The sequence below is a fragment of the Diadema antillarum genome, unplaced genomic scaffold (genome assembly GCF_040938485.1).
Source record: "Diadema antillarum isolate AM-2024a unplaced genomic scaffold, OU_Dant_1.0 seq00000597_RagTag, whole genome shotgun sequence".
Lineage (NCBI taxonomy): Eukaryota > Metazoa > Echinodermata > Echinoidea > Diadematoida > Diadematidae > Diadema > Diadema antillarum.
Genome location: NW_027271528.1, coordinates 1946356 through 1961387, shown reverse-complemented (window position 1 = coordinate 1961387; position 15032 = coordinate 1946356). Strand labels below are relative to the sequence as shown.

The 15032-nt window shown below is 39.2% G+C and overlaps 1 protein-coding gene across 1 annotated transcript; it reads right to left on the bottom strand.

Annotated features, from left to right (window-relative positions):
- Positions 1–3492: 3492 nt before the first annotated feature.
- LOC139735797 (DNA repair protein RAD51 homolog 4-like) lies at positions 3493–14820 on the bottom strand. Its single transcript, XM_071646548.1, has 9 exons — positions 14693–14820; positions 11940–12001; positions 10554–10672; positions 9996–10077; positions 8273–8398; positions 7247–7439; positions 5859–5929; positions 4893–5069; positions 3493–3681 (listed from the first exon to the last, which is right to left on the bottom strand). The coding sequence occupies exons 1-9, from the start codon at positions 14769–14771 to the stop codon at positions 3628–3630; spliced, it is 963 nt and encodes a 320-aa protein (XP_071502649.1). The 5' UTR covers positions 14772–14820; the 3' UTR covers positions 3493–3627.
- Between the last annotated feature and the right edge of the window lie 212 nt (positions 14821–15032).

The following is a 15032-nucleotide window of genomic DNA, read 5'->3' as shown; positions in this document are numbered from 1 at the left end:
GAAAGGAGAAGGAAGACAGGGAGAGGCTAGAAAAGGATGACGTCATTGGCTTTGGTAAAGCACAGAGAGCAGGACTAGCGGAGGTAGAAACAAGAAAGTGAGTATGAAGAGCAGGTAGCTACGGGAAGCAAGAATGGGACAAGCGAAACAGAGAGTGGGGAAGGAGGCACAGACAGCCACACTATTGGTTTGTAGGAGGATCAGAATTTCACCAACTGAACCAAAAAAAATGAGCGTGACATGCTATCTGAAACAACCCACCATTGGAAGGACCAAACTCATCTGTGTAACAGTCAAAACGGAGACATTCATCATAATCATTGGACAATCCTTCCTTCAAGAGAAGAAGACATCAAAGTTTTATCCAAATACAGGGATTGAGGAGTGAACTCTGCAGAAGTGAACAGGACCAAGCAACAATATGATGCAGAGCAGCAAACACCAAGCACGCTACTCTGGGTCCAGTCCCGAAAAACCATGAAAATTGAACACGACGGTTAAAAAATCGACCGAGGCAGGCAGAGAAAGATGTCACTCGTATAAATACAGTGACGATTACAGCTGTCATTAAGGAAGATGGACGGCTGTGTAACACACAATCAATTCAGATTGAGGTAACTTTTTGTTTTAAACTGTGACAGAAAATTTGGTTATTCTGACACTTTGGCAACGACATACTATGAGAACGAAGCTTATGATTTCATGCAGATTCAAATATGGGTGTGCCTCTGCAGAACTCTGCAGAAGTGAACAGGACCAAAAATCAACATGATGCAACGCAAATGCCAAGCACTCTGTACTCTGTGTCCAGTCCCACCATAAAAAAGACATGGAAACAACAAAGGTTATTTATGTTTCAGCAGGCAGAAACAAAAGATTGGCTGAGATATCCAACAGTTGTGGGTGTTAGAGACAGCAAGGCCTTTGTTGCTCCAGATGAGCTAAAACCATATGGTCCAGATGTGTGGCTAACAGAAATTTGACTCTTGTCAATCCGTATCTGGGCAATTACCCCCTGAGGGCAAGGAGAGTAAGGATTAGTGCAATCATGCGCACAAGAAGCGTGTCTTCAAAGACTTGACAAGACCTCTTGTCAGACACAGCCAGAAGCCATGTACACTTGTAATTAAAGAGGGAAAGAGGTTTCAGTCGTGCCGACATCACATAGGTAAGCAGAAACTATTGAAACAATGTGTATGAAAATACACGACAGGCTTAGTCAGACTAATATTCATATTGGCTGTTCCTCTCCACATATTCCGTTAGTAAAGGAAACACAGATGGACCTATCACTGAAGGACATAAATGCAATGTCAATTGGCATAATGAGACACCTTGCAGACGCAATCCAGTAAGGAACAGAAATGCCAACAGACAATTTATTGGTGATTAGTGATGCAATGGCAGTCCACCATTATATTTTTTTTTTCTCTTAGATGCAACAGTGTACTATCTGGAGGGAAGACAAATCATCAATGTCAACTCTGTTGACACATCTGCAAATGATGGCAAATAGTAATTTGGCAGTTTATTTTCCCTTATTGCTTCTTTGAAAATCAAAGTTTTATTGCAAAGTGATAATTCACAGGAATCTTTAATGTAATTACCACTAGATGCAGAAATTGTGATTTTGTTGTGCATGGAATGCTGCTCTGGAAATTGTTGTAGCTCAAACAGAGAGAGATGAGTATGCACATATTGGACTGATTACACAATGTGAATGAGATTGCGAGACAAAAGCTAGCAGTAACTCACCATAAGCTGGCAGAGCAAAATGACCATTACTATTCATTACTATTATCATAATTGGATGTTTCTAAAGTCAACATGGTCAAGGGAAGAAATTTGTATGTGTGATATGATATAATATGAAGTGTTCGTTGGTTTATTTTACTTTTTGTTGTTTTATGGTATGATTCTGTATGCGTTTGTGATGTCATCTGTCATATTTTATGCCACCTCAATCGGTTATTTTCCCCGTTCATTAACCATGGGAAACACATCTTACGTCTTGAATGGTATTGAAATTTTGATATGTCAACCGGCAATAATTTTTAGATTTTCCTTTTCAATTTTATATCAAAATTTCGTCGCCTTTTTTCCACTATTTGAATATATTTCCCTTTTCTATCCTTTTTTTGAAAATAATTTACGGATTTTGTATGATAACTAATATGTATTTCCGCCTGATGTTGTGTCGATATCACAATCTTTATTTGTAGTTCTCATGCTTCGGTGCATTGAAATTTTTCACCCATTTCAACATTTTACTTCCTTGCCCGCTCGTCTCCATCTTGCCATATTTGTTATTCTCTATACAAGTACAGTACATACTGTATCTCTTTACCTGTTGTGCAATACTCTCACCTATCCCATTTTCTGATGCCCCGGTCTAATGTGTATTATGTCTTCTTCTTTTTTTTACATATTTCACACATGCTTATCCTATCAATGTCATTTCATTTTTTTTTAATGATTCTAATGTAAAGCAACCGTATCAGCCTTCGAGCTGCTGGATTGTTATTTCATTTTTTTTAATACTTGCACAATAAACCATATTGAATTGAATTGAATTGAATTATTATCATTATCATCACTATTATTTATCTATCATTATTGTTATTATTACAATTATTTTTATTTTCATTATTATTACTACTACTATTCATCAATATTACATCAAGTTCCATTCAGGAACTTTACACTTCTAGTATTTTAATAAAGATTATCACCATCCCCAGCAGTGCCACTTTTTGGAGTGTTTGTACTCGGTCAGGCACACCCACATCTATTGCACTCTTCAAGGGACCAGAAATGTCCCTCGGGCTCTGCAAATTTCATCTTGTACAAGGGTTTATACTCATCAACACATTCAAAAATTGGATTGCATTTGATGTCGAGATCACTTTCATCTTGACCTTTTTTGGTGTTGACCTCTCCAGAAGCAGAGAATAAAGCTACAATATTCCAGATGATAAAAGCGAAAAGTTTAAACACGACTAAGTTAATAATACCGGCAGTAACGAATGTGCACCATAATGCACCAGAATGGAGGAGTGAAACAAAATGGCATCAATACACAAGTCAATGCTACTCTCTTTATGTAGGTACTCTACAGTAACACAGTGATTGTGCCCTCATCAGGCAAACCTGCACTATTCAAATTCATAACATTCTTCTACAGAGACACAAAGATTTTCGAAGGCAGAATTTCATAGATTTGAATAATTACGCAGTACCCACTGCATGCTATATGGATTAGAACCAGCACTTGCTGTCAGGCGGAACCTTGATGGTCTAGCAGAGATGACGCCTATCTGGAGATCAGGAGGTCACGGGTTCGCAACCTGCTCGAGTACATACACCCACGATTTCTTTTATCATGGCTACTACTTACAACACTGATCAATTCATTGCTTATTTACGTCGATGTAGGTCAACTTGTCAATCAGCTGCGATAAAGACCTGCACCATGTCTAGGCCATCCAGCACTGTGACCCTGTACGCCTGCACCTCAGGAATGGGGTGAATCCTGACGGCACCAGGTGATGATGTCCGAATCTTCCTCTTCCTCAGAGTGGCCAAGAGGTATCCAAGGCCATGTCAGAGGGTGAAATGAAGTGAATCTCAGCCATTCACACCCTCATCTCCTATGGCTATTTGGCAAGAGGTGTTGACAGCCTGAAAAGAAAGAAAATAACATACCAAGAGAGAAGAAAATTGGTGGTGAGAGAGCAATCTTTTTTTTCCCAGAACCACTCCAGCATCAGAATTAATGTGATTATTGAGAGGTGTGATCTGTGGACATTTGTCACAGACTGTCAACCTTTTTCCGTTCACTAAAAAAGAAATGAACAAACAAACAAGGCAAGTGCCATAATGTGTCTTGCCCATTCGCGTATAAGAAATTGTACGCGAATAGGATATAACAGATAAAAAAGAGATATAACAGATAAAAAGAGATATAAAAGAGTAAAAATTTATGCCAAAAAAGAAACGTGCCATAAAAACTTATTGAGCCCTTACAGTTTGTTGACCCCTGCCTGTGACCTTTGACCTTGTGGTGACCATCCACTCCCCAAGGGACATCTACCATCAAAGTTTGGTCACAAATGGAGTTATGGATCAAAAGTTATGACCCATAATAGAAACACGCCATAAAAACTTAACATTGGGCTCTAAAAGTTCGTTGACCCCTGCCTGTGACCTTTGACCTTGTGGTGACCATCCACTCTCCAAGGGACATCTACCATCAAAGTTTGGTCACAAATGGAGTTATGGATAAAAAGTTATGACCCATAACAGAAACGCGCCATAAAAACTTAACATTGGGCTCTAAAAGTTTGTTGACCCCTGCCTGTGATCTTTGACCTAGTGGTGACTTTTATATATGGTAAAATGTGAAACTTTGTATGACCCCTATTCCCTCGAAGTTTGATTGCAATTGAAGCCCAGAGTAAAGAGTTATTGAAGTTTTTGTAGCGTTACGGACAGACGACGGACGGACGGACAGACGACGGACGGACATATGCTGCAGGCGATCCCTTAGTCTCCCCACACCTCCGGTGGGCTCGACAATAAAAACCACTGTGTCATTATCAAACGACTACATGCTCCAGCATAGAATTTCTTAAAAATGAATTTTTATTTCTCTGTAACCGGAATTTCATTTATAACCACGTTCGTTATAACTGGAGCGCACTTTATTCCATCAAACCTTGATATTGTGGAGACTAGTATTGGGTACCTCAAACAGTACAACAACAAAAACAACAAAATCTTTGTGTTAATAATCAATATGTTCAAGGTTGTGTGTGAGTGTTTGTGAAATTCTTGCACACATCAAAAGCTTCTTCAGCATCTCTGGAAACCTGCATCTTGAGTTTGTTTACCTGTCGCTGTGATTTGACCAAATAGGCAGCTCTACTGATGAAGGGGCTGGCTTGACTGGTGATCCTTTCTCTTCTCTCCACCGTGAGCAGGAGGCGGGTCTGGGGCACACTAAGCCAAGTTCTCCCCAAGGCTGGTTTGGGCACACCCTTCTCTCCTTGCACCATGTTGTTGCATTCCTAAGGAGTTCATAACAAAAAGTACCATAGCATTATACAACCATAATAGACTGTCATTTCACACTAGCCAAGTTTCACTCCAATGCACCTCATAGCTTTTTTTTCTTCTATTTCCAGTAAAATAAAGTCTATTTTACAAATAAACCATGTTGTAGTAAAAGTTAGAAAGACACACACATCCGGGTACACAAAAAACAAAAGACAAACAAACAGCAACTAACAAGATAGATAACCTTGCTTCAAGTTTACTGGGACGAGGCTAAATCATGAAATGATAAACAATCCCTACGAATATGGTATTGTCACTTATCAAACCAGCATATAAACAGAGCTTTACCAAACGAGCATTAAAATTAATTTACATGTACAAAGAACACATTTCTCTAAATGTCTAAGCATCATGTTCACACAATTTTCACAAAACAATTCTGAGTAAGCTACAGATACTGACTTGCAGAAAATGTTTGCAAAGAATGATAAACAGGCAGTGAAGCACAACTTCATACAGCTTTAACTACTTATTCGTTTATTTTTATGTAAGTCTTATCCTTGCTGAGCAATAATGGTCTAGACTTTGGCAACAAAGATCTTCTTGACAAATTTTTGCCAATTTCATACTTTAATCTCGGGTAGCTCAAACATCTTGGAAGCATGCATCAGCTCATTTGACCATGAAAACAAAATGCAATTGAATTAATACCTTGAAACTTCCCACTGTTTTCTTTTTTTTTTCTTTTTTTCTTTTTTGTTGGGCAGTGTTATCTTTAAAAAGTTTAAACAATAACTCACCACAACTGCTACAGAGTAGTCTGCCGCAAGGAATTTAAGTGACCTGGCTAGATGGACCATCATGCCTTGACCTAAGGGTATAATAGAATGATTGGCAAAGAGAGTCATTTATTTTATGTATGTAAACATGTGCCAACTCTAAAAATGTGTAAAAATGTGAGTTCGTAAAAAAAAGTGTAAGGCTCTCTTCAGCTTACCCAGCCCCTCCCCCAGTTGGAAGTCTGACAACGTTCACTTTAAAAGAAATCAGGGTCACCATTGATGTCACTGCAGATGAGAACTTAGAAGAAAATTTTGCCACTAATCCAGGATTATCCTTTACCTATCCAGCATCTTTATCTAAATCTGACACTAAAGCGAATCAAGAAAAAAGAAAGCGATACTTGTCACACATGCACATGACAGTATAACTATTCATTCATTGTTGCTCATTTCAAGGTCCAGTATGAGGGCATTTTATTTCTCTATGGTTTCCTCCATTGCTTTTATTCGCTTGGCAATCGATTCTTCTACCAAGGAGCTGAAGCTTTCGTTTTGTAGAATGTCTTTGATGACATTTTGTGTCAGCTGGGTGGAGTCAACCCAGTCAAGTGTCATTTGCGCATTCAAGTCATTTCTTGCTTGCCAAAGTGGTCTTCTTGTCATTACACAGAACTATCATTAATGAGTCAGAATACCTGGAAAGGTGTAATAACTGACTATATTACAGGGCTGCCTAATACTCACACATCAAAATATGGGGAGTTCCAAGGAGCAATCACAGACACAGTGGTGTGCTATTTATCTCTCAATAGGTCAAACTAATTCCCAAATAAGGAAAAAAAAAAACTTTCATATTCCTGTATTGAGACAGGAAGAGAGATTTTAAGTTTCCAGAAAAACTTGGCAGCTTTGGGGATACCAAATGGCTGACAGGGAGATACCTGTGTGTTGCATGCACTTATTCTAAATAGGCAATAACAATCATAAAATCAGGGAGGTTCTGATATCAACCACTTACAACTTGAGAAGGAGTTACTGTTTCAGGGAGCATCTCACAGAATCAGGCAACCTGGCAGCTATGGGGATTCCAAATAGCTTTCAAAGAAATACTCTGTGTTAATATGTCGCTTCCCTCTTCAATTCTCATCTTTCTAGGCTATTCTGCCAAGTAACGATCCCGTTAAGGACTACATACACATGGTGTCACCGCAAACCTTTCTTCCTCATACTCTTTGCGTGTTGCATGCATCTACCATTATTGGACAAGAGTAATTCTAAAATAGAGGAGGTTCTGATCTTTCTTTCTTTTTCACGTCTAAATTTAAGTTTCAGGAAGTTTCTTCCAGAATTGGTAAACTTGGCAGCTCCGAGTCACAACATTCAGACACTCTAATTCTATGACTCACCCTCACTTTGCTTGCCTCCCAAAAGAGGGGCCAGGACGGCTGTCACCGAGTCCACAATGATGAGTTTGAGGGCACCATAGAAGGCATCGGTCCCCTGATCGATGGCAGCCTTCACAGAGTCAACGAGGTCAAGAAGCTCATAGAGATCAAAGGTCTTAGCACATCGGATTTTGCAGAGGGCCACTGTTCTCTCCTGCTAGGTGACAGTGGCATACATATAAATTATGATTGATATGTGTGTGTATGTATAGATATAATCGTATAGAAAGGAAAGAGAGAGTATGATAAAAAGACAAATACATACATGCATGTACATAAATGACTTACAGACAGTTCATAGTATGGTATGTAAGCAGTAATCCTTGCAGTATTCTGAGAGCTAAAAAGCTTTATTTTTGGTGGTAAACAGTATCTTTATTAATTTTTTTTTTACCTTTCCTGAAATAGACAAGTGTAGTAATATCATTAGGGGAAAACAGTTTTATCTGTTAACCCTGCAGTATTTGTGGCAAAAGAAAGAGAAAAAAGTATCAGTCGGCACCTCTTAAAGCTTATGCACTATTCATGGGAAGGTTAATATACCTGTACTATCATGACCTGATTCTTACATGCTGAGCAATATTAGCAGCAAGGACCTTTACAACAACATGAACTTCTGTTAGGTGGAAAAACACAATCAGAATTTAGTCACATGCTATTTGAGAGAATTTCATTCATAATGGTTTGAACTTTAATGTTTTTTTTCACTGAACTTTAAAACTTTAAGAATGACAGCGCACTTTTTTGAGTTTCAAGAAACATGGCTTCATGATATTTGCTCTCATGAAATATCTGCACGCTACTTTAGCCAAACATAAATTCTACCCAGAAACATAACCCTTCCCCTAATCTTAATCCTCACATCAAACTAAACTGAAAACCTTATCACAACTGTAGCCAAGTCAGTGGAGAAAATGAGTCAGTGGAGAAAATAAGACCAGAGCAACTGTCAGAAGCGAAAATGTTGTGTCACTGCAAGAAACATGCCTTTTCTGTGAGGACCCTTCGTTCAACAATCTCCTGGAGTCTTGATGGGTCGAATGCCCCAGATGTGTCTATGTAGAGGACATTCTGCCCAGACAAGGCAACTGATGAAGCCACGGTCAAACAAAACTGTTGGCAAAAACAAGGGGGTAAAACACTGTTAATCTGCCATGCTCACCATGTATCGAATAAATTCCCCTTGGATTTTTTTCTTTCTTTTTCATGCAACTCTCATGGAAAACACATTTTAGTGCTCTTTGCAAACAAACAGTAAAAGAATATACAGAATATACAAGGCTTTACAGTAATAACTTTGGTGTCTCTTCAGACACACACAAAACTAGATATATCGCTACGGCGACTGATATGCCTCCGCCATAATGCATGGTTCTCCTAATAGGTCTATAGTACAATGTCTTGACAATGTGTGATGACAGTTTCAAACAATTGGCAAAATATTAAAATGACAGGTTTGACACAAATGTGCTGAATGTTCACTTTCCTAGAACTAGGTTCAATTGGATGAATGATTAAAATGTCAGAGTGCAGGTATTTGGGGAACTGATGATTTTTACTTGACTTTTGACCCTTTTATAAGTTTATGCATTGAGTAAGTTTTCAAGGTATTGAGAAAAAGTATAATTTCAGTATCAAATGGGAAAATAGCATTATCTAAACCTGGCCTTTGACCTTTGACCTCACAGTTCCAAAGAGAATCACTGTTAGGTTGAACATGCATAAATATGTAAGTTTCATGATGATACCTATAAGTGTGTTACTTTTGAGATATGGAGGAAAAAGTGCAATTCAGCACTTTCACTTGACCTTTGACCTTTGACCTTTTGGCAAGAAACTTCCCACAGAATATATATTGGGTAATACATGTATACATCAAATTAAAAAAAACAAAAAACCTTCATTCATTGCATAAATATAAGGAAAGTAGTGATATTTTGAGGAGTTGACCTTGACCTTTGACCCCTGACCTTTGACCCATGACCCCCAACTTCCCTAGATAATCACTGCCCATCGGTACAAGCATATATACTAAGTTCCATGAAGATACCTTGAACCATTTGCGAGATATGGAGAAAAACATGAAATTTCAATTTTTTTTTTCACAAAATAACCTGTGACCTTTGACCTTTGACCCTGTGACCCTAAAATCCACACAAAGTATTATCCCCCAAGGATATACCCTCATACCAAGTTTGATGTAAAACCACCACACGGTTCTTGAGATATCGACAAAAACAAAACGGGACGGACGGACGTACGGACGTACGGACGTACGGACGGACGGACGGACGGACGGACGACCCGAAAACATAATGCCTCCGGCCACTTCGTTGCGGAGGCATAAAAATAATGCAGTTCAGTTCAAAAGAGGTAAATTTCCATAAGGGGGTTAACAAACTCTGGAACCTGAGAATGCTTGCTATTGAGAGCTCCTACCTTTTGGACAGGAAAAATTTGACAAGAGCACAACCCACGAAGTTTGATGAAAAATTAGAACACTTCTATTTCAATTCGAGATCCACAAGTGAATCAGCAAATATAATTTGGTAGAGTTTCTATACAATAGAAAATAAAAGACAATGACCTGTAACAATCAAGAAATCTAAATATGCTGTATCATAGTTTTATGTGTTATCATCAGGTAAATTTGCAGAAAATTTGAGGGCTTGCCACAGAAAAGTATGAGCTGTAAACAGTTTTGTCTGACCTGTGTCTTTCCCGATGCTGCAGGTCCAACGATCTCTGTCAATTCTGACGTGTAGATTCCTCCATCCAACAACGCATCTAGGCTGTGAGACATTTAAACATTGAGATGTTGTGATGTACAATTATCAATATGATGTCCACCCCATTCAATGTCACTTTTGGAAGAGATTATTAGAAGTCAGCATAAACCCTTATAATACACTAATTTAGTTTGCATTCACCCATGTAATAGACAGAAGTATCAGTGTCCCGTATACTGGGCTTGCATTTTATTGATACATTCATCAATATACAACCCATAGGCATAGTATGATACATCTTAAAAAGATTGAATCTTGTGGCTGCCTTTGAATATCTGTCACAACAATGAGAGGTTTCTTGATAAGGTATGACTCCCAAATTTGCTAATCTATTGCACATGCACATTTCCTAAGATGCACAAATTTTATGCCAATCATGAGCTCTAAAAAAAAAACACACAAACAAACAAAAAAACTTCTGTGGCTCCATAAAGCTGCTCAGGAGAGGGGGGTCGAATCAAGACTACTGACATTTTTACCTTTGACATCCTGTAGCGAGGCAAGCAACAGTTGACAGCATCTCATCATAGTGGTCAGTGCCATTGATGGGGAAGGCAGCATACTGGGCCAAGAGCAACCTCCGTATGGAGAGCAGAACCTGTAGCCATAGAATGAATTTGATTTGATCTGACACTGAAGAAACCCTCTCAAGATCCACCTTCCTAAAATCACATTGACATTATACATGAATATGTAGCTAACGAGACTAAGGATAAAATTGATTTCTTCGGGTTTCCTTTGCATAAGTATGTTAGGACAGCAAAATGAAATCAATGAACAATATCAGAATAAAGCAAGACCGATAAGCATCACATGCATTGCACAGAATGCACAGAATGAAAGATTAGTCTTCATTAGTATTTGTGCAGACATCACTGTAAAATGTTGTTTACTCCAAGCTTTCACTCAACTACTGTATGAACAAAAGCATATTTTGCTTGGGATGGATGAAAGTGTCCTGAAATTGTGAGTGACTTCCATTTTTATTTTGTAATACTATGGCCATTTTCTGATTAACATGCAGAATTAACAAAGACTATGCCTCACAAGCTTGTCACACTTTGTCGGATATGGCAAACGCATTATAAATGAATGTTGATTTTTGGCATCCATTGATATCCATTAAAATGCATTTCATGTCATTTTTTTTTTCTTTGGAGGGACGTTTATCTCCCGCTGATTTCTGTCAGAGCGGCCAGAAAACTTTGTGCATGTTTTTTTTCTCGCCAAAACGGATTACGCGATCTGACCCTTGTCCGGTAGTTGTACGTTTTCTCCCGTGTCTGTACTGTACTTTGTCATTTTCCATGCGTTTCCATCTGCTAGGCCTCCTGTAGAGTCTGTTGCTGCAAGAAATGGAATGAATGGAACGGCTATATACGGCACATTAAACGCGTATGCACGGTTTTCTGACGTTCGATGTACATCTTATGCGTCACCCATTTGTTTCTCGTGCATTCTGTCCTGTGGGCATGCAGTTCTTATTCGTTTCTCATGCATTTGCGCACATTCCACTGTCCTGTACACAATCGCCCAAGGTGCGTTTTGTTCGGCTGCTAGACCGTGTATGTATGCTCCTCTAAAACGGAAATTTACACTTTGTCCACCAAATTGGCGATTTGAACAATGGATGAGCAAAATCTTGACCGCTTCTTTTACGGTGGGCCTATCCGGCAAAGTGTGACAGGGGCTAAAGGGAGAGCACTCGAGAAAATTGAGAGAAGAAATATGTTAAACTTTGTACTCTAGCTCTCACTATGTGGTTGCCTATTAAAGTTCTTACTTCTGGATTTAGGTCAGACGCTATTCCATTTTACTACTGGAAAATACATAATGTTTAAAGGAAAGCATATAATTTCCCTCACCTTGTAAGACAAGGAACATCTCTGCGACAGCAATTCAACATCAGAAGTTATGAAGTCAAGCACTGTCAAGAAAAATGAGAAGGAAAAAACATGTACAAATGTACTACATATGCAACAAATTGCAACATGATTCCGGTGTCCAAAATCATCATCAGCTGGTCACTCGGCATTCCACGAGTTGGGCAGTATTTAGTTAACCTCCAACAAACATTCAAGGCAAAAGGGAAGGGAGAGGCTGAAGAAGAGGTCCTCTCTCAGTGAGTTCCAGTGGTAGACTGTCTCTTTATTCAGAACCCACAGGGTTCTTCACCTGCATAAATCATAGAGTTCACAAACCAATCAAAATGCTATAAGGAGAAGAGTGTGACCTGAGGTCAAAGAAAGAACCAATGAAAAGTAAAGATGAGGTGATCATGAGCTGAACTTGCACGTACAAGAACAAAAGAATCATGAAGTGTAGAGGTGAGTGGAAAGTACTGGAAAGTGTATAGGCACAAGGCTAGGAAGTGGAAAAGACTTGGGATGTATGGGAGGATAAGTGTGAAAAAAAGTGATAAGGGGCATGTATGGAAAATGAACTCTATGGAAAGCAAAAAGAAAAAACAATGAATTTAATACAATATATATCTTTAGATCAATTTCATACTCTTACACAAATATCCTTCCTCTGAAAAAATGTCCTCATTTTTTTTCTCTACCATATACCTGATTTTAAATCATACTTCTAATATTAACCATGGCCATATTGCCGCTTAACAGAGCAAACTTGCTGAAATTGTTAGCGGTGACTAAAACTCTAACACATTTCTTCTTTTTTTTTTTCCTTTTACATACATACCTTATTCTTTTTTTCTTTTCACTCAATTCTTGCTATGTTTGAACAGTAAATGATAAAAACAACACTTTCTTGTGTAGGATTGCTAACATACAACAAAATTCTACTAATTCTTTCTTACTTGTACAAAACTCTGGTCCGTCCACATCTCAAATACTGCACGGTATCATGTAACACATGATCACAAAATCAAAGCTGTACAGCAGAGAGCTACTAGAATGGTACCCGGCATGAGCTTGCTACCATACTGTATTTTGAAAGGCTAGAGAAACTGAACTTATTTTCACTTCGCTAGCATTGGCGTGAGAGGGGCAACATGATTCAGGTGTAAAAAATTCTACATGGTATTGACAGATTATATACAAACGTGTAGCTGGAACACGTTTTTGTAGAACCAAAGTATCAATTTACATGTGTTCACTGAAGCTTTTCAAGACCCACTCTAAGTTAAATATTAGAAGTTGTTTCTTCAACAAACGTGTCACTGTGACTTGGAACAATTTGCCAGCATCTCTTGTCACTGCTTCCAGTACCAAAACCTTTATTAAGACTGGGGGGGGGGGGGGGGGGGGGGGTTCACGAAGTCAAACTTAATTTATTCCAACATCCAAGATCGACTAAAACTTATGGTATGCCACTGGTTTCCCTGTTCAATTTCATTAGCCTATAAACTGCTAATCACCACCTACTTCAAATTATCATTTAATGTCATAGAATAATTGTTATTCATTTTTGTTTTATAAATGGCTACATGAAAAAAAGTCTCCAGAATCTTCATTTTCATTAGAAAGTTGAGCAACATTGAAGACAGACACAATTTTCCTAGAACCTAACGCGTTAACATAGACTCCTAACGTTAGTCACGTATTCTTAGTTAGATTTTAAGTTCGACTTGAATTCTTTGTGAAACACCCTCCAGCTTAGATAACTTGGCCTCTGTGCAATCAACATTTCCATGATTTGTTAGGTTCCATCCAACACTTTCATCCACATCGCAAACCGCTTCAGCTTTTTTAGTTGGCCCTAATAATGTTACCATGGTTACATTTGTGAATGTTTAACACAGTGTGGGCGTAGAAAATCTACAAATAAATTAGTTTCTGCAACAACCAGGACAGGAGATTCCCAGCAGGACTCCCTCACTCCCATAATCACATGATGATGTAACCGCAGCAGCGACCCCAGCACCCCGCGCCGGGGTTAATGATGATGTAACGTTAGACATGTAGAAAGATCCGTCTGTCCGGAGGAGTCTTTTATTTTTATTGACGTTATCACTCTCCTCCGTAAGGGGATCCATGAAACCAGACGCAGTCTCCGCGGAACATATCTCCGACGACCAGATTTAGCGCTAGCTACCGGTAGGTCTAATTACCGTAGTTAAGGGTAAACTCGGCCTAGCGGGTAAAGTCGGCCCCCAGCGCGCACAGTACAACTATCTATAATGCGCGCGCTGGGGGCCGAGTTTACCCGCTATGCCGAGTTTACCCATAACTACGGTATACTTACTAACGTTAGAGTAGTCTAACCAGAACCTATAGTATAGGGTACAGACTGATCTTTCAGTCAAATGATGATGATGATGATGTCACTTGAATGTTGGTTAAAAGCACAGCAGGGCTGTGTAAAATAAAGCGTGTCTGGACCTTCAGTCTGTATACAAATTACAATACTGGATACTGGAGTTTCAGCTCAGCTGCCACTGGCACTGCACTGGCACTGCACTAGCACTGGTTCTAGAACCAAGTTAGAACATAAGTACTTGCTTACATGCACTGCACTGCACTAAAACAGTAACTGTATACACGTTAGATAGACTAGAGAATTTAGATTCACCACTCAGTCACTCACGGTCACGCATCACGCGGACATGGTGTCGGTGGTAAAGAAAGAAATAAGAATGGAGGAATAATCTCACCTGTTTTCACTCCTGATGACTGCAATGACTCATACACATCCTTGGTCATTGCTGGACACATTCCAACATTTAATTTCATAACTTGGCCACGATTTCTTCACATATCACGCCGGTCAATCTTACGGAAAAGGGAGCCTCCTGTCCTCTCCAGGTCCTGGGAGATGCTCGCGCTCGTCGTCTACCGCTCGCTCTTCATACGCTAGCGTATAGCCGCGCCATAGGGTACTTAGTATATGGCCGATAACGTGAACCACCGCACAACAACACTAGTACATTGTACTACGGTGCGTCCTGGCTAGCAGACGACTTCGTCGTTTGCTTTTCTACGCGTTGCCGTGCC

Coding starts and splice junctions, on each gene's coding strand:
- LOC139735797 (XM_071646548.1), bottom strand. CDS start 14,771: ATGAAATTAAATGTTGGAATGTGTCCAGCAATGACCAAGGATGTGTAT. Junction 12,002..14,692: donor GTCATCAGGAGTGAAAACAG/GTGAGATTATTC, acceptor TTTTCTTGACAG/TGCTTGACTTCATAACTTCT. Junction 10,673..11,939: donor GATGTTCCTTGTCTTACAAG/GTGAGGGAAATT, acceptor CTATGGCTACAG/GTTCTGCTCTCCATACGGAG.